Below are 18,415 nucleotides of genomic sequence, written 5' to 3' on the forward strand. Positions count from 1 at the left end.
CACACACACACACACACACACACACACAAATGCGTACACATGGAACCGTTTAAGATTTTCCCTCTGCCACTGTTCAAAATGCCCCCAGAACAAACACTTAAAGCAGATCTGATCCAGTGAGGCCGGTGATCCCCATTAGAGACGGGCTGTGACGCAATGACAGGTAGTGGGTTTCAGATGTTTCCCTCTAAACCTTGTGTGGCATATACTCCTAGTAAGTCGTGTGAAACTTTCAGTTGGTAGAGCATGATGCCATGGGTTTGTGACATGAGGACAACACATTTAAACATATTCATTAGTCATGTAAATGCAAAAATATAAAATGTTATCAAAATTCATTTGCATAAAGCTTTTAAATTAGTGCTGAATGATTAGTCAACTAATCAGTTGGTTGATTGACAGAGAATTAAATAACAACTTTGATAATCTGTTAATCATTCAAGTTATTTAAACAAAACAAAACAAATCAACAAATCGTCTTCTCTCATATTTATATCACTGTATAGATCTACTTATTGGGTTTTGAAATGTTGACGGACAAAACCGGATGTTTGAAGATGTCAGCTTGAAAAAATGTTGATGGCTATTTTTCAATATATTCAGTTGTTTTGATAGACCGTAATAACTGCATTGATGGATTCATTGCCTTACTTCTTTCATTTAGGTATTTTAAAGGCATTATGCGGACTCCATGAGCTCCTGGGGATTATGTATGCATGTTACTATGTATGTTAGATGAGCCTTTACCAGTGTTAATTTTAACATGCTAAAGGGTACAAGTATAAGTAATAGTATTAAATAGTTAATAGTATAAATAGTATAACAGTATAAATAAGACCACATGTGTTCTCATGGAGAGCCCAAAAAATATCAAACATGTCAGGCCGGATATTTTGGGAAAATTTGTAAAAGCTGCACAAGACATCTAGAACATTTTAATTTTAAGGAACTGAAAATGCCAAGAGTCTGGGGTTTAAACATCATAATTGCTTCAATGAAGAGCAAATACAGCATTAAGTGTATGCCATAATGTCATACAGTTGGAAATTAGTATATTTTAAACAATGATAAGGGGGGAGTGTATGTAGCCTACATAAATAAGGTAGCCTATGCCATAGGCCTACATTTCCCTTAAAACACCAATGCCAGTATTAAACAGAATAATTGTTATATAATTGTTATCCATCCTGCCATGTACTGCAAATCTCTCCTTTATTGTAAATCGTCACTTATTTTCCCCTCACACCTCCCTCTGCTTATACATCAGCTAGCCCCCTCACTGCTCTGACACAGTTGCTCGTCCACGTGTGTGACGAGCTCGCGCCTACGCTGTTTTAAAACGGTTGTCCCGCGAGCTCTGAATCACTCAACTCATTCACGTCGAGCAGGGATGGAATGGCGGGCGTGATTCAGTCAGCACATAAACTGTCTCCGTCTGTACACGTCTTGTTTATTTGCGCACGACGAACACCGAGCTTACGGAAAACCCAGTTACGGACAGTGCGCTTAATCGATTACTATTTATATAGGCCTATTCATTGACAGTCAAACGGCTTTTGTGTGAACGTGCAGGACAGGAGACTTCCACCTGCCCGGAGTTAAAAAAAAAACACATCACGGAACTCTGCGGTTCACCTGAGGCGCACGAGGACATCGTTTGCATGAAACTGTGGCCAGGTAAGACACCGTTTTGAAAAGTTCGCAACATCTTTTCGGTCATAATTGGTAATATCTACTCAGAAATGTATCTGGTTTTTAACTTTGACAGTTTAACGTGACCCGTTGCTGCTCGCCGAACAACACTTAAATCTGCCAATTTAAAGTCATCTCGCTCATTTCTCAACACCGCACATTTCTGTCCGCTAAAGAAATCACTTCTATGTTGGTTAATTCGGCATACAAGGAAGCAGAACATGACGTGAACAAAATGTGTTTAAAAATTGTTGTATCTTGTGTGGTGCATCCTAAAATTAAGAATAGATCTGTATAACCTGTTAGCTGACATTTGCCTGTACTGTATTTGCATCATATTAAGAATTAAGTTTGGGGCAAGAATCTCTCCATGTTTGTTCTACAGAAAAAAGTGTTAAAGGTAAATATAAGCAGAAATGTTCTGTCCACTTCCAAAGGCTGCTTACAACTGTGTGTGTGTGTGTGTGTGTGTGTGTGTGTGTGTGGACCAGGGGGTGTGGGTGGTGGGTAACATGTTTTGTGTGGTGGGTGGGTAACATGTTTTGTGTGGTGGGTGGGTAACATGTTTTGTGTGGTGTGTGTGCGTGCGTGCGTAAAGGGGGTGGGTGGGTAACATGTTATGTAACCGACATGTGTAACTGTATATGTGCATGCCCTGGGTTGGCCGTGGGGCTCTAGGTCACCTTGCATCCCTGTGTGACCAACTTACAGAAGCATGCTATTGTTTGTAGGAGAAATATTTAGGAGGGGAATGCAAAGCTGTTTCCTGCACAGGGGGTTGATTAACAATGGCCGCCCACTTGAAACAGTCGGTGGTTCTCTCTGCAACTCACTTCTGAGGAGCTAGGATGTTGAAAGAATGGCCAAGAAAAGGGGGGAAAAAATAAAGTTTAACACAATGGAGAACCGGCAGTTCTGTGGGTTAGTCGGATGGTAGACAATGGGAGGCTAGACATGGACGTTGTGTAAGACTGGGGTTGGCAAGGTCACAGAATTGTCCAGTAAGCATGGTGATATGAGTGTTTGTAATACTTTCAACATGGCGAGGTATCCGGGATGACCTGTGTTACAGTAACCTTTCATTTATTTGGGCATGTTTCCATTCATCAGTGTGTTTGGATGCCTCTTAAGGCTTCACTGCTGTAAGGACAAAGCCCAAACCAGCCTGTAAATATTTAATGACTGGTGTCTGTGGTGAATGAATATTCCTCACATGCGTCACCTCCATAACTGGTCCTGTTTAGTGGCCTTTTGTTTTTCCATGCTGCGGTAAAAGTTGTGCTGACTGCATGTGTTTTTTTTGTTTTTGTTTTTTCACATCAAGGTGTTTGAAAGCACAAGATTGCACAAAAAATATAAAAATGAAGAGTTGCTTTATATTGAGGAGATAACTCCATGTCAAAACAACCCATTTCTAAGAGAAACCTTGACCGTATTTAAATCACAACAAAGCTTAGGCATCTGTCTTGCTTCATCATTCTAACTTTACTGTCTTTTTTTAAATTTCAGATAAAAGCAGTGGATGCAACTTTGCTCCATTTGTAGAAGAAAAGTGGAAGTGTGGGAGAGGCTCTGAAGAGGACCAGCTGACCACCGGCAGATACGCCTCAGCTAAAATTTCCTCCAAACCCACCCTGAAACGTACAATGTCTCTCAACACATTTCACCTCATGCAGACTCTTAAGAACTCTCCAGCTGCGCTACGTCGCCGCTTTCGCCGCGACCGCACAGAATCATTATCCCACGGAGACCCTCTTTTTAAGGTCCACTATCTGGGCACAGAGAAAATCTTCTCTCTGGATCGAGAGCAGGCCCAGGACGCTATTAGCCGCCTGCTGGGAGGTATTGCAAATGGGAAAAAGCTGAGCAAAGATCACGCCCTGGTGGTACGCCCAAGGTATGTCGAGGTCAAGGAACTGAGTACAGGTCGGCAGCTAACTAAGACCTACCTGCAGGACATTGCGTACTGTGCCGCGGACGCCAACCGGCCCAATGTCTTTTTGTACATCTGCAAACATCAGGGTCAGCAGCTGCAGTGTCGCGTGTTCTGGTGCAGCCGTGCAGAGCGGGCACTAGACATGACGGCTTGTCTGGCACATTCTTTCCAGCGAGCACTGAGTGACTTGCAGGACGGCTCGGCCACGCTGCAGCCAGGAGAGGTGAAGGGGAAACGCAGAGAGGAGTCGCCCAAATCTGCCACCCTCTTAAAGAGCTCCACGTTGCCATCCAGCCTGCGAAAAGGTGAGACTTTACAAAACATCTAAATACTTGTACAACTTTCTTGTCCCTTTTAATCAATGAGTTAGTTTACATCTAAAGGTGATTCATTAAAGATGGCTTCACCACATCAAATCATGTGAATACCACTAGAGTCAGAGGCTGCAGGGATGGCACTTGTTGCTACTCTGCTAAGCTAGGCTAATTACCTTTTAGTTAGTTAACATAGTGTTACTTTATTAGATTTACTGCTTTATTCAAGTGGTATAATAAACTCAATTACTAAGATGTTTGGGCATTTTTCATCTAGAAGATACACTAAATTAGATTAGATGTTTTCTGCTAGACCACGATTTCTCACCCCCAAATTACATTTTTTTTATTTTTATTTTATAGCAAAATAAGTTTTAATATTAACAGATGTCAAGTTGTTTTGGCTTAATTCTAATGGAATATGTGGTGGTTGCATTTTGGCTTTGTAAGGCAAAACAGTTTTGATTACGATTTAAGGAACCATTTCCCTGATTCATTGTCCTTATCATACAGTCTGTCATAATATATGTGTACGTATATAATGAGATGGCTTAAGGGGCCATTGCAGCAACCACATTTAGTGAAAGTAATGAAAATGTTTTAGTAGTAAATGAATTACCTCACCAAGACACTTTAGAGTATCGGTTGACCAACTAGTCAGACTGGTTGGATGCTACTTATTAACAATTAAACACTAGTGTTCACTTTTCATTTGTAGCTGCCAAGCTAACACCCCTGACTCATCACTGACTCGTCTTTTCTTTTCAGTTCGCTGGAAGAAGAGGGGCTCTGTGTCCCACAGCCCTCTCAGAGCCATCACGAGAAGAGGATCTGCCTCTGACAGCTGGAACTGAAACCCTGATTCTACCATTTAAACATGGACCACATTAACCTGATGACAACCTTGAAGATGACAGCACTTATCGGAGGGATGGGGTGATTACGAGACAGGACAAAGGGGATGAAAACGGGAAGTGGGAAGGTCCATATTTAGATGTATGAGGACTTGTGAGATGATGATGATGCCATAATCAGTGAGCGTTTTGACTTGAAGGTCATTGACACCGCAAAAGTTCTGTTGACTTTGCAATTGTGGCGTCTAACGTAGCACCAAACGCTGTTGACGGACACCTTTGTTCACCTGCCAACAGCTATGGTAGCACTTGTGACTGGCTGCAATTCAATTGTGGACCCGACTGGCTCATTTTAGTGCCTTTTTTTTTATTTTTTTTTTCTTGCTTGTTTCTAAGTGATATGATAAGCCACCGAAGAGTTTGGTCTTTTTTTAAATTTTTTACAGCTGACTTTTATTTACCGGCATTTGTGACAGGTTGTGATTATCTCATTTTATTGTTTTGAACTTTGTGGCACTACTATTGAATGGACAAAACCACCATTGTAATCTGTTGTGCGAGTTTTGGCCAAGATTATATAGATGTCAAGATACAAAGGAAAAATGCAGTCGTGTCACACAAAGTATAAATGATTAGTTTGTAATGAACATAAATGCAGTTAGTAATTTCAGAGCACTTTGTCAAATTTGACATCTGAACTTATCGGTTTAATTCCAAATGTCTTACATTTTAAGAAGTCAGCAGCCGCAGCACCTGGATTGTAAATGGGGGGGGGGGGGGAAATAGACCCTAGCAGAACGTGCAGGGTCAACAAAATCCTCCCCTCATCCTGCAAACACAAAAAACAAATCCTATCTGTCCACGGCGATTCATTAGTTGCATTTATGCGGGGTAAAGCACACTCAGCCATGACTTGCGGGTTTGTTTGTGTCCGAACACTGGGAACGTTGTGTTCCCATGTGAAGCCTCCGTGTGGAATGCGAAGCCATGCACCTGCATTTCAATGGGGGAGGGGGGGGGTTTGTAAAATATCCAACTATGACTTTGCATATGGAGCAGCCTAGTCAGTAGATGCTACAATGTGCTTTTAATGCTGAGCCCTAGAACTTGTTCAAATTACCAAAGCCATAAAAGGTGCCTTAGCTACATAAGTTAAAGTGAGGATTATAGGCATTAATGTGTGTAGTATTGCATAACCTGCTCTCATGATGGTGATTTCTGTCTTATGGTTTACAAAAGAGAGACTTGAGGATTAGTGGTACACCCTGAGGCTACCTTCATTTTGTTTTCTGACCAAAACTAAGCTAGCAATGTTGTGCTTGTTTTTTTTTTTTTTTTCCCTTTTTTTTTTTAAACCGGAAAGACGTTTTTGACTGATGCTACAAGGTTTTCATGAGTTAATTTTAACATTTTTGTACTTGTGATGTATTATAATTACAAATGGTGCAGCCCCAATCTCAAAAGGGGTATAAGTGCCTGCTTTATTTTATTGTACATATTTATGTATTTTATGAAATATTAAAACCTTTTATACAACACTTGTTTGTCTACACACTTTTTTTTTTTATTCTGCTGTAATTTTCTAAAAGACACATTTTACCAGCTTTAACTTCTGCAGCTTTGACCCTGATGAATTATTAATTTTTAAAAGTTTTTTATTTTTTGGGGGCATTTTAGGCTTTTGACAGGACCGCTGAAGACATGAAAGGGGGGAGAGAGAGAGAGAGAGAGGAATGACATGCAGCAAAGGGCTACAGGTCGTAGTTGAACCTGGGGCCGCTATTTTGAGTAAACCTCTCTATCTATATATATTTATATTTGGCCGCTCGCTCTACCAACTGAGCCATCTGGGTGCCCCTGATAAATTATTCTGTTTCACTTATGAGCATGTTATATTTGGCCTGAAGCTGTTGAGTGTGGGAGAGCCGGATTGATGAGTTTTGGGGGGTTGGCAGGGAAAAAATATTCAGAGAGGTCCTGGGATGTTTAATCTCAGTCATGTGAGTTATTTCCCAGGGTTATTTCTCCAGTGTTATCAACTTTTTAAAAACCCATACAGGTGACCACTATTCAACTGTAGTAGAGATACAGATACATCTCCAACTGGACTGTGTAGTCTTGAAAGAGGTTTGTACAGTGTGTACTGTATGCAAGATGAAGGAGACAAGAAAAAGAATGACTAAATACGGTCATTCTGATATTTCACACGTTTAAACTTATTTTGTCTTTTTATTTTCTACAAGAAGTCCGTAAGAGTAGGTCTCATCTGGATGTGGATCTAATACGAACAATTAAAGTCACTCCTCTCCAGAAGGGTCCTGCACTGTGGGACTACGGACCAATCCCGAGCTCTCCCTGTGTCGCTGTAACTCCAGCAGGGACTGGACGTGAAGACGCCTCAGAGGCTTTACCTCCTCCACCACTGAAAGGAGAAACCGAACGTAAAAAAACAGTCACTGATACCTAAAAATTAAAATGTGGAAGGGCTGTAAGTTGGATTTCTTTGTAATGTAGCTAAATAGCATCCCCTGCTGGTCTCAATAGTGACGTACTGTACTTCCCTATGACTTTCCAAGATTTCCTACCTTTGTCATAGTGCAACTCGTCCCGGTTTCCGTAAACCACGTACATCTCCAGGAAGTTGAGGAGAGCACCTGTGACGAGGAAGCGGTCAGGGAGGGGAAGACTTTTGATGTAACGCATGTCCAGGGCGAAGGGGTTGGAGGGAGACGGAACGGTGCACAGACACACCAGCTCACTGATGACGTCCCACACGTGAATCCCTAAAAGAAACCAACAATAACACAACACAAAACATTTTACAGAAAAGTTTTTTTTATTGTACTAAACATTTGTAAAAGTCAAGCAGACTATAGTAATGTTAAAGCACCTGGAGTTTTTTCTACATGCCTAATCCAACAAACAATCTCTAGGAAGATTAAACTCAAGTAAAGACATCTGTGTCTGATTTAACTCATGGAAAGTGTAATTATTAAATCTGTGCTGTGAAACAATAGCTCTTTCATGTTTGGATTCCTCACATTGTTTCCATACCTCGTGTCTGCCAGTCTGCAATGGACTTCAGTTTCATGGGCGTGTCCTTAACCATCGAATCGGTGCCTCCGATGTTGACCAGGCGCTCGTGATTAGAGCGTATCCAGGCGTACGGGCGTCCGTACTTGACGTAGCCGGCCAGTAAAAACAGAGTGCAATTCACCTCCTGTTGAGGGACAAAGTCGAGGCCATGAGACTTGAGTGAGCAAGTTAGTGGTTGGAAGAGTGAGACTGGCCGAAGGGAGCACTTACAGGTACGGCTATCTCTCTCTCACTGGGAGAGGCTGGGAGGAGATGCTCCTCACCGCTGGGGTCCCTGAGAAGAGAGGTCAACCAGTGTGTTTGTGTCTAAAGTCTGCCAGCAAGACGATAGATGGACATTAAAAACACTGCAGTTTCTTCAATCTCAAACAAATTTACAATCATCTACAGTATACAAATGAGAAAATCAGCTAATCCTGACATTTAAGAAGCTGTAATCACTTTGTTTCCCACTTTTTGCCGATCAACCCACTGATTTTCAGCCCTTAAGTGACATATTTATTCAAAGTGGAACCATTCTGCTTGTCATGCAAGATGGTCAACATTGGCCAATTCCAGGCTACATAATTACGGTATCAAAGCATCATTATAATGAGTATTTGGATTTGTACAAAACAGGAAGTGATGCACCAATGGATGTCAACATGCTACTTTATCAAACTGTTTACCACTTTTAGAATAGAAAACATAACAAATGTGTCAAATCACCATGAGCCTTCCCTAAAACTAAACACATATACACGTGTCTATTTCCAGACACACAACATGGCATCAGTCACCTGACAGTCTGTGGCTGTGTCTTGGCGTGTGTGTGCAACGGAGGGTCTTGTGGGCCTGGAGGCTCCCCGGGCAGGGGAGAGCTGCTCTGGCTGTCCAGGCTGGGGGAGCTGCTGCTGGAGGAGACATCGCTGCTGTTACAGCTGCTGGTGGAGGAGTGGGAGGAGGCTCTGGAGACCACAAACCCTGGGGAACGCCAACCCTGCAGGACAAGAAAGGTAAGGGGGAACAGGGTCGGTCCTGCCTCCACTGATGCTGATAAACCCATTAAGGACCATATGCAAGTGTGATATACTGTATGTGTTTTTTGTACAGAAACTTACCAGATCTTCATTAACAACTGTCAACAGCAACTCCTCTTTCCCTCTTAGCCAAGGCTGGAAGTATTTAAAGCCCTGCAACACAAACAAGATTATTTGCAAGAAATAGTTTGACCATGTTAACTCTGTGTGTGTGTGTATAGGAAAAAAAGACTCCGGCCAGGTTCGCAGCAGGCAGGCGAGGCAAACTGCCCCAGTGACAGTGTGGTCTGGAGTGAGCTAGAGTTACATTTTGTGTGTGTGTGTGTGTGTGTGTCTGTGTGTGTGTGATCATCTCTGTGCATTCACTAACCTGTAATGATCCAAGTAAGGCCAGGTCACTTAGAAAGTGCTGCAGTTTCCTCCTCTGCTCCCTCTCTCGTTTCTATTTACACATGACACAGTCACAGAGGATGCAAAAGGCAAGATACAAATGAGCTAATTACACTAAAAGCTTCGTTTTTCTCAATTCTGATATAAAATAATTCTTCCATCAGCCCCTCCCAGTCTCCTAGCAACACATGCAACGCCTCCTCACAGCATCCAGCATTCTAACAATTAAGGCGTTATATTAAACGATGCACAACATGGACAATGCAGAAATTGAGTGTAAATAGGTGACATTACATGCAACAAAATGCATCAGGCTGACTCGCTTTAAATATCATCTTTCGATTCCGATCCAAATTCGAAATCGTGCAGCTGATAAAAGATGACATTATGAAGGAAAGAGAACTTACACTACCGCTGCTCATCTTGTACCAAATTGCAAACAACGTCGTCTCCTTCACATGGAGTCATGGCGTGCTAAGTGCACATACGAAAACCTTATGTGCTGAATTATTTCCCTGGCCAGCTGCTATGGTGATGCACAGACAGATCGAGTCGCGGGTTAGTTCTCGCGGGCGTTGTCTTCTTAACGTTCACTGTCGCAGCATGCTTAGGTTTAGGTCATGTGGATGTGAGGCCCCTAGCGGCCATGTTGGATCACTACCAAGGCAACTACTCAATCTGACATCAAACATTATAGTTTTACTTTGTGGCAAAGCAGCAAAATATGATTTACCATTTACATGTCCCATATTGTTAAAAGTGACATTTCCATGTCTTTCATAATTATAGAGCACATCGAAATACTGTTACAGTCTCAAAACGCTCAATCCACAGAGAAATAACACACCCGTATTCAGAACGGAGATGCGTGGCATTTCCCACGGTCTACATCCCTGCCTCTGCTGAATTATTTTTATCAAATAAAGCGCTGTAACCCGCCAATAGACTGTGATTCAAAACACACACCCCCCTTTTTTTTCTCACAAATCGCATCCTGGTTTTCACTATACTTCATGTAAGTAGAAATTGCCATTGCAGTCATTCCCCGGCTGCAATGATGATGCGGAAGACCTGGTAAACAATAGTTGGATAATACAACTGACATAAAACATGTAAATTAGTTAACTTTAGAAGTCTTTTATACTTTGGACAAAGCCAGGCTGCCAGTTTTCCCTTGCTTCCAATTTTTATGCAAAGCTAAGCAATGCAATGCAATACATGGAGGTGAAAATTCCTGCAAACCTGGCTAGGAAAGTTTTAATAGAAATCATTTCTTTGGTAGAAAATATTTAAGGGAAATTTGAGACGGTTAACTCTGTAGACCAATGTTTCCCAAACTTAGGGTCGGGACCCAAAATGGGTCGCAGACCCGTTTTATTGGGTCGCCAATTGGCAGAGAACAGACTAAATGCTCAGCATGACCTCAGAATGGCACTTTCAAAAACCAAACCTGGACTAGATCAGCTGGTTGATATCCTCAACCAGCCACACACATCTCATTAAATTCAAGTCAGCATTATTTAAAAAAATGTTGGTGTCAGTCCTGAGGGGACAAGAAAATGAGCTGAGTGAGGGGTGAGACACAGAAAGGAGAATAGAAACCTTTTCTGTTTTTGTTTACTTTTATGATGGAATAAATATACTTCATATAAATTTAAATTCATGGTTTTGTTCCGTAAATTTGGGTCCCGGGGAGACACCAAATTTCTCTTTTGGGTCTTGAGCTGAAAAAGTTTGGGAACCACTGCTGTAGACTATCCATTCTGTTCTACAATGCGTTTTGGATTTCTCATCCACAATTTAATACAATTCCCAAATTTCAGAAAATGTTTAATGTGGTGTTGGGTGGCCAGTGTTAGTGAAGTCAGACATTTGAACAAACATGACAAAAATAACCGCTTTATTTAGTGCGAGTCAACAGGGAGTCAAAAAGAGAATGCACACACCTAATCAACACATCAGTTCTTCTCAAAACATTGATAATGTGCAAAAAGAGCATTAATTAACAGTGTTTCAAAAAATGTAATCCTTAAAAGCGTTATTTCTAAAGATTGGCTTCACAGAAGACAGTTCAACCTAAAGGTTCCTGGAGTCAAAGTGAATGAAGAAGGTCCTGATCTCTTTGGGTGAGATGGTCACAGTGAAAGCTTCATCTCCACAACTCCAACACCTATTGTTGTCTGACAGAAAAAAAAAACAAGGTATGTAAAAAGGAAACTGCCATTTCATCAAAAATTCACATCAGAATGTTTGCCAGTGCCAAAAACTAAGTATTTCTCACTTGCTTCTAAGGTATCTGCAGTTCTCCACTTCCACCTCTGCAGACTGGTGATGTTCCAGGTTCCTGTGAGAGAACGCTCCTCCAGCACTTGTACTTCCCCTATGCCCTGCAGAACATCCTGTTCGCACAGGACCATTGACCATTAAAAAAGATGATTTCAATTCTTTATGGAAAATTATCGCAATGCAAGGCTTTCCTCTTGCAATTCGGTGACATTATTATGTAGAAATTAAGTATTTTGGTTGCACCTTCACGTTTATGGTGACTGGCTTTGAAAGCTCGGGGTCTTCTCCCTCCTCAAAGAGATGCATGATTCTCAACAGGACCCGATTGTAGTCTGGCTCTGAGTGCACGTCCTTACCTAGATGCAAGTCATACAAAAAATAGAATTTAATTCCCAGGACGAACAAAAAGGTTTGTCAAATTGCCCTGAGAAGAATCAGCGAGGACTTTAAAAACTGCCCAATATAACCACCGGTTTTTCTGACCTGAGTGAATGTGGCTGAGGTGAACATCATGATCCGAGCTGTAGTTCCATCCAGGAATACTGAGGCTGAGCAGGTGGAGGTTGGGTGGCAGGACCACCGAACGCACAGGAGACCTTCCTCTAGGTTTCTCCACCTGCCAGGGCTTCTCTAAGTGTGCAAGAGGAAAAAAAAAAAAAATTGGAACTGCTACAAACGAAAGAAAAAACTAATAGTTTCTGATGTCATGCAGGCCTCACGTGGTTGGTCTATGGCCATGATGACTGGTCTGTGCTGCAGCTCTATTGCCTCCCTCTGGTAGAGCTTGGAGGTGGCCCTGATGGAGCCCAGCATCATCCACAGGGTGGGCTTTATGACCGAGCTGTCGTTGAGGGTCAGGTTGTAGCCGAGGTTCCAGGGTAAGTTGTTCCAAAGACGACGGTGGAGCATGACCTTTGAAGGGGGGGGGGACACAGGGTGTTAACATGTTTCTGTTTGTGATTGAACACCAACTGAAAAGGAGTTTTTATATACATATATAAATATATATTACCTCTAGTTGTCCGTTGGCTTGGCTGGACACACCGTGGGCTCGGTCGCTGACGAGCACCAGTCTGCTCAAGTCATCCTCAATGTAGGCGGCCCGAACCATGGGGAAGTAGTTCTGCAAAATGCACATTATATATGGATTATTCTACATTCTCCAGTCTTTTAGTAATACCGGTTTTCTTTTGACTTACTCTTGCTAAAGTGTTTTTAGTAAAATTCCTGTATTTCCTCTCCATCATTTGATAGCCATTGTCATCTGTGTACAGGGTCCGGTTGTTCTTTAAGGAGGAGCTGGTTCTGAGGATGACTTCTGTGTTGAGATGGAGGGGACCCAGCGAATAGGTCTGCTCCAGCCTATGACACTGCAGTCTGCTCCCAAAGCCTTCTGGGACTCGGGTGGTGATGGAGTAGGTGTAGTCTTTATCACTTTCCTCTCTAAAAGATTCCATATATCAAAGTGTAAGAATGAATGTAACATTAAGGGTTCATTTTACTGCACTGCAACAGGTTCATTTTACCAACCTGTAGAAGTGCTGTCTGATCTCCGTCACAATCTTCCCGGGGATAATCTCCATTTGCACAGCCTTGTAGGCCCGCACAGCAGACCCCTTAGCGCTGAAGATGTAGTTATCAGAGATGGGCCCTGCTTTTACATCTCCGTTAGCGTGGTATTCCCAGAAATCCTGAGTCATCCTCACGGTCCTTTTTTCCTGACTGTCAAGAATGACAAAGAGATCAAAGGGTTACACTGGCATGAGGGAAAAGCTTTTTTTGTTCGAGCCACAAGTTGGATTGACAAGTAATAGATAAAACTAAAAAATATTTTCATTATGGAATTATCTGCTGATTATTTTATTGATTTACTCGTTAATCTTATGGTCTTTAAAAGTGTCCTAAAATATTAAATAATGGCCATTGCAAATTTAAAAGCGTGGGTTTTCAAAATGCTTGTTTTGAAAAGCTTTGAAAATCCAAATGTGTTCAGTTTAGTGTCTAGAGACATTTGAGAAGCTTGAACCAGTGATTTTTTCTAAATATGACTTGTCTGTAAACAATACTTTAACTACTCCCTCTGTTTAATGAAATACTACCTTAATATATATACATGGGGTGCAACATAATCTATATAATCTTACAGATTAGTGATGCTGTGCAGTAGATTGGTATCCTGGTCAAACATCAGCTTGTAACATTCATTCAGAACAGGCAGGAGCCTCCTCCCTGTTTTCAACCAGTCCCGGATTTTCCGTCTCTCGAACAAAACCCCTTTAGCTTTATAAGTCCGGCCACATTTGGACCCCCCAGAGCAAAGCTTCTCAGACAACTTAATCAGGTATTTCCTGTGCTGAAGGCCTCCAAGTTCCACCATGATGAAAAGATCGTAGGTCACATTGGAATGTGCGGACTTCTGGATCTGTAACAGACAGAGGAAGATGTCATTACGGTATATTATATAGATTTTTCTCATGTCTCTACTTAATGCTACCACGACAATATGATTAACCATTTGTCACATTTCCTGGAACTGCCTCATGTAACCACAGTTCAGCAAAAGTGACATAGTTCTTCTTTAAAAACATAATTTGTTACCATCAGTTTTCAGAAAAATAACAACAACCACCTGTGCAGGCACAGGTTGTCCATCATCATCAAAGACGGCGGCAGTGGGGAAGGTTACAGTGACGTTGATGATAGTGGTGGTGTTCCAAGCTAATGGGTTGTAAGCGATGATATGTTGCTCCAAAGCCTGATGAACACCTGGCATAAAGAGAATAAAGACTCGTTAATATATATATATACACACACTATATATACACTACCGGTCAAAAGTTTGGGGTCACTTGGAAATTTCCATTGCACTCCATTATAGACAGAATACCAGCTGACATCAGTTGCATTGTTTTTTAACCCAGGGCAGCAGATTTAAGATTACATTGTGTGCTTACATCATTGCAAAAGGGGTCTCCAATGTTTTCTCATTAGGTTTTTAAAATTATATCAGATTAGTGAACACAATTAGCCTTTGGGACATGGGATGAATGGTTGCTAAGAATGGGCATTGTACTTATTGCATTAAAGATCACCCCCCCACTCAGATCAGCTGGTGTTCTGTCTATAATGGAGTGCAATGGAAATTTGTAAGTGACCCCAAACCCTTGACCGGTAGTGTGTGTATATATATATATACACACAATATACACATATATATATACACAACAATATACTATAAACAACCCACAACCACACCACACACACACACACACACAACACACACCCACACACACACACACACACACACACACACACACACACACACACACACACACACACACACACACACACACACACACACACACACACACACACACACACACACACACACACACACACACACACACACACACACCCACACACAACACCAACAACCAGCACACACACACACACACACACACACACACACACACACACACACACACCTTGTTGACTAAACTACATATTAGCGTTAGGTAGCCTGCTAATGTAAGCTACAGTCCCCTTGCAAACACCTTTTCTGTGGTAGCGGGCACCGTGGATGCTGGGTGTGTTGAGGTTGTGCGGCAGCAGGATGAGTGCAGCCAGAAGCTCATCCACTCCCATCGCGGCCTGCATGAGATGCTGCAGGTACATATCTGCCACCTTGGGAGACTCTGTGCCAGTGATGCCATCATGGTGCTGCACCTAAAACCCCACAGTGCATTTCAGGGCTTAAATTGACTTGATCATAAGCCAGTTTAATTATGTAATCTTTATTGTGTGTTTAAACGTTGGCGGAAACTATCTGCCTTATTTTCTGATTAATTAATTTTACCCTTTTACATCTTCTGACAACACACTGTACTCTCCTCTCTTTGCTAGGAGACGTCCAGAAGATGAACCAGGCAGGTGTGAACCAGGCAGATGTTCAACCCGTAGGTAAGAGCACATAGTAGATTTATATTTGGACAAATTACCTCTGAGACAGCCCAGCGAAGCGCCCTCAGTTTATCCAGGGCCCAGTCTTTAGCTACAGGTCCGTCAGGGAAGCTGATTCGGTACCGGGTGAAAAGAGTCTCTGCTGCCTGAAGCTGGGAGCTGGCCTGCCGTGCCACTCCTTTCAGAACATTTCTGGAGGCGTAAAACCCCGTCCACGCCTGGTGCGGTTCTAAGAAATAAATTGGCCCCAGTAGATGATTTCAACAAGAAAATTGTGTTTCTTTGTCCTTTCACATGAAGTAGGTGATGCTTTGTTTTTATGTTTTAGAATACAGATTCTCACCAGTGGAATATGGCAGAAAATCTTCACTCCCACGGAGCTCCCAGACAAGATCTGATTGGTGGATGGCTTGGAAGTACTCACTAAGAGTAGCGTACCGGACTGTCACCCCAAACTCTTTGCTGTTCTGGTTGATGTACTTCATTAGAGGGTCCATGTTGTTGAACTGGACAGATGAGTTGTAGAACTGTTTGTCACAGCCCTGAAACACGAGGACATTTCAGTTACGCGTTTATCTGCTAGAGAACAAAAAAGCAAGGGTTTGTCAAGTAATTACATTAACTTTAAAAACTGATGCTTTGACATTAAATAAAAAGAATCGCAAGTTTCTATTTACTCACCCATGGCCAGAGCACATGATTCGTTCTATACCACGCAGCTCTCTGCTTGATGTTCTCTACCATAGTCTTGGCGTAGGCTTGTACTGTCTCCTTGGTGACGGGCAGGCTCATGTTAGGGTAAACTCCGTTTTTAGGAGGATCAGGAAACATGGCAACTCCATTCCAATAGAAACCAGAGCTGAGACGTAAGAAAATGTTTCAATTTGATGAAAAAAACTCTTTTACAAATATGGATATGGAATAATGCTGATATTAAACTAAGTAGGTCAAGAGGTCAATGTATTTCTGTCTGTTACCACTTAAAGAGTCTAAACATGGACTACCTGTTGGAGAATGGCAGTTGGGATGGGGTGCAATAGCTAAACTGGTCCATAGTGTGAGTGAAGATCTGCTGCTTCTCTTTTAGAGAGGGAGAACCTCTCCATACAAACTGTAGTTTCTGTACCCAAAAAATAGATAAACAACAGGCTGTGACTATTATGTACCATTTTAAGGTTAGATTGACAATGGCAATTTCTTTTTCTGATGATATTGTGTAAGAACAGCTCCCAAAGAAATGTGTTCTTTGGCTTGTCAACGTGATCTGTGGTGACGTTTGTACACTTTGGGAATTTTTTTTAAACAGTATTCCCTTTACTGGTGGCAGTAGTATTTGGACTGAAGCATCAACCTTGTTTTTCTGCATGGCGTCTTTGAGGTCGTAGTCAATGCGGGAGATGAGGTGGGCGTTGAACCCGGCCAAGGCAAAAAGGACTGGCGTGGTCGCGGAGGCTCCAAATGGATCCACGTGCCATGAAAACTGAGGACGCACCCCGAACGTCTCGTAGAGAAAACCATGACCCTCTGAGACAGCACGGAGAAAAACAAAGTCTGCTACATACCTCTTTCTCTCAAACTGACATTTACAGGGGCAGGAAATGTGCTACCTGTCATTTGTAGGATCTCATCGTCTAGATCAGTTACAGCCTCGTCGTGCATCACTTGGCCCCCGATGACGAACTCAAGTCGACCCTCTTTTACAAGCTGTCGTACCTAGAAAGTCAACCAAGCCATATAACATGTTAAATTATAGTTACTGTGTATTTAAAGGGTCACTCCAACAATTTGGTCATGGGAAGACTTACTTAGCCTGTAAAAACAGAAACTAAAATCTGAATATCTTTGTACTCTTTTTGTAATATGTTTCTTGCAAGTAGCTAAGCTTTATTAAAGTGCACAACAGGAGTATCCCTTTGAGAGAATGTACCTTGTAGGTCATTTATGGAAACTATCTTGCATTATTTGATTAAAGACATATTGATTAACTTTAGTACCCCTCCTACTTCTACTACCTTTGGACGTAATGCCTTCCGCTTTGCAGCGTACAGGACTGGAATACACTACGAATACCTGAAACTTACATCTCTGATCCCAATCTCCACCTTTAAGCAAAACCTCCAAATTACATTTGATGCTCTTGTTCCTGCTGACAATCTGAAACATATTTATACACACATATTTAAGCTCTATTCTTATCTTTTTTCGTTGATGTTTTTTTATCAGTTGCTTGTTCTATGTGTCATGCGTTTGACTATGTAGTGGACAGTATGTTCCTATTTATTTCTGGCCTCATGGCCAGGTCATGTGTAAATTGAGAATTGGTTCTCAAACAGTTTACCTGGATAAATAAAGGTTAAATAAAATGAAAATTTGATGTCAGTACGGAGTATTGACCCATCATGTGTCCTTACCAGTTTCTTATGGGAGTCAGTGGCCACAGTATCCCACCACAGTCGAAAGAACTCCTGCTCCACAGCGATGAACCTGCGGTCTGCAGCCTTTGACAGCTCCTCAGTCACTGTGGTGTACACGTTGGCCGCATAGGCGTGCATGCTCTCCTAGGAAGAAGGTACACACTCATTTGCATGACGTAAAATGAAAAACTACACACACTCAGTAATTCGGTGACAGGGAACTGTCAAACAACAGGCTGTACACTATATGCTTACTGCACTATAAGTTTGAAACCTTCTAAAGAACATGGTGACAGCACCTACCTGAATGGTGTAAACCCAGCCAACATCCATGTGACTGTGAGGAATTACAAATGTTTGAATTGGCTTGTTTTCTTCTGCTGAGTAACAGCAGCAAAGAAAAAACCCGACAAAAAATCTCATCATTATTTTTTTTTTTTTTTAGCCCATCAAA

The 18,415-nt window shown here is 41.9% G+C and overlaps 3 protein-coding genes across 4 annotated transcripts; 1 reads left to right on the forward strand and 2 right to left on the reverse strand.

The window, feature by feature from the left end:
• Positions 1 to 1,357: 1,357 nt before the first annotated feature.
• Positions 1,358 to 5,638, forward strand: si:dkey-19b23.8 (low density lipoprotein receptor adapter protein 1). The gene is made up of 3 exons (XM_032544049.1): positions 1,358 to 1,677; positions 3,202 to 3,933; positions 4,711 to 5,638. Exons 1-3 carry the CDS (start codon positions 1,662 to 1,664, stop codon positions 4,794 to 4,796), a joined length of 834 nt encoding a protein of 277 aa, XP_032399940.1. The 5' UTR covers positions 1,358 to 1,661; the 3' UTR covers positions 4,797 to 5,638.
• A 1,129-nt stretch (positions 5,639 to 6,767) lies between these two features.
• Positions 6,768 to 9,957, reverse strand: si:dkey-19b23.7 (uncharacterized). The gene is made up of 8 exons (XM_032544048.1): positions 9,709 to 9,957; positions 9,282 to 9,353; positions 8,993 to 9,064; positions 8,672 to 8,871; positions 8,103 to 8,166; positions 7,851 to 8,016; positions 7,382 to 7,579; positions 6,768 to 7,218 (listed from the first exon to the last, which is right to left on the reverse strand). The coding sequence occupies exons 1-8, from the start codon at positions 9,721 to 9,723 to the stop codon at positions 7,094 to 7,096; spliced, it is 912 nt and encodes a 303-aa protein (XP_032399939.1). The 5' UTR covers positions 9,724 to 9,957; the 3' UTR covers positions 6,768 to 7,093.
• Positions 9,958 to 11,184: 1,227 nt separating this feature from the next.
• Positions 11,185 to 18,415, reverse strand: man2b2 (mannosidase, alpha, class 2B, member 2). 2 transcript variants are annotated; one of them, XM_032544047.1, is made up of 20 exons: positions 18,265 to 18,415; positions 17,959 to 18,105; positions 17,155 to 17,260; positions 16,899 to 17,071; positions 16,552 to 16,667; positions 16,229 to 16,406; positions 15,891 to 16,089; positions 15,586 to 15,776; positions 15,142 to 15,313; positions 14,217 to 14,353; positions 13,732 to 14,009; positions 13,118 to 13,309; positions 12,787 to 13,030; positions 12,600 to 12,710; positions 12,307 to 12,499; positions 12,071 to 12,217; positions 11,831 to 11,943; positions 11,583 to 11,700; positions 11,352 to 11,481; positions 11,185 to 11,310 (listed from the first exon to the last, which is right to left on the reverse strand). In XM_032544047.1, exons 1-19 carry the CDS (start codon positions 18,385 to 18,387, stop codon positions 11,378 to 11,380), a joined length of 3,042 nt encoding a protein of 1,013 aa, XP_032399938.1. In that variant the 5' UTR covers positions 18,388 to 18,415; the 3' UTR covers positions 11,185 to 11,310; positions 11,352 to 11,377. The 2 variants fall into 2 exon arrangements, with proteins under 2 accessions (XP_032399938.1, XP_032399937.1); XM_032544046.1 differs by having other exon boundaries at positions 11,185 to 11,481.

This window comes from Etheostoma spectabile, chromosome 19 (assembly GCF_008692095.1).
Source record: "Etheostoma spectabile isolate EspeVRDwgs_2016 chromosome 19, UIUC_Espe_1.0, whole genome shotgun sequence".
NCBI classification, from domain to species: domain Eukaryota; kingdom Metazoa; phylum Chordata; class Actinopteri; order Perciformes; family Percidae; genus Etheostoma; species Etheostoma spectabile.

What these genes read in the sequence shown, in the direction of transcription:
- si:dkey-19b23.8 (XM_032544049.1), top strand. An exon ending in GCCATCCAGCCTGCGAAAAG is followed by an intron (nt 3,934 to 4,710) that starts GTGAGACTTTAC and finishes TTTTCTTTTCAG; the next exon opens with TTCGCTGGAAGAAGAGGGGC.
- si:dkey-19b23.7 (XM_032544048.1), bottom strand. An exon ending in CAGTTGTTAATGAAGATCTG is followed by an intron (nt 8,872 to 8,992) that starts GTAAGTTTCTGT and finishes CTTGTCCTGCAG; the next exon opens with GGTTGGCGTTCCCCAGGGTT. An exon ending in ACACAGCCACAGACTGTCAG is followed by an intron (nt 8,167 to 8,671) that starts GTGACTGATGCC and finishes CTCTCTTCTCAG; the next exon opens with GGACCCCAGCGGTGAGGAGC.
- man2b2 (XM_032544047.1), bottom strand. Translation starts at nt 18,387, where the DNA reads ATGATGAGATTTTTTGTCGGGTTTTTTCTTTGCTGCTGTTACTCAGCA. An exon ending in ATCATGTGCTCTGGCCATGG is followed by an intron (nt 16,090 to 16,228) that starts GTGAGTAAATAG and finishes CTCGTGTTTCAG; the next exon opens with GGCTGTGACAAACAGTTCTA. An exon ending in AAGCCAACGGACAACTAGAG is followed by an intron (nt 12,500 to 12,599) that starts GTAATATATATT and finishes CCCCCTTCAAAG; the next exon opens with GTCATGCTCCACCGTCGTCT.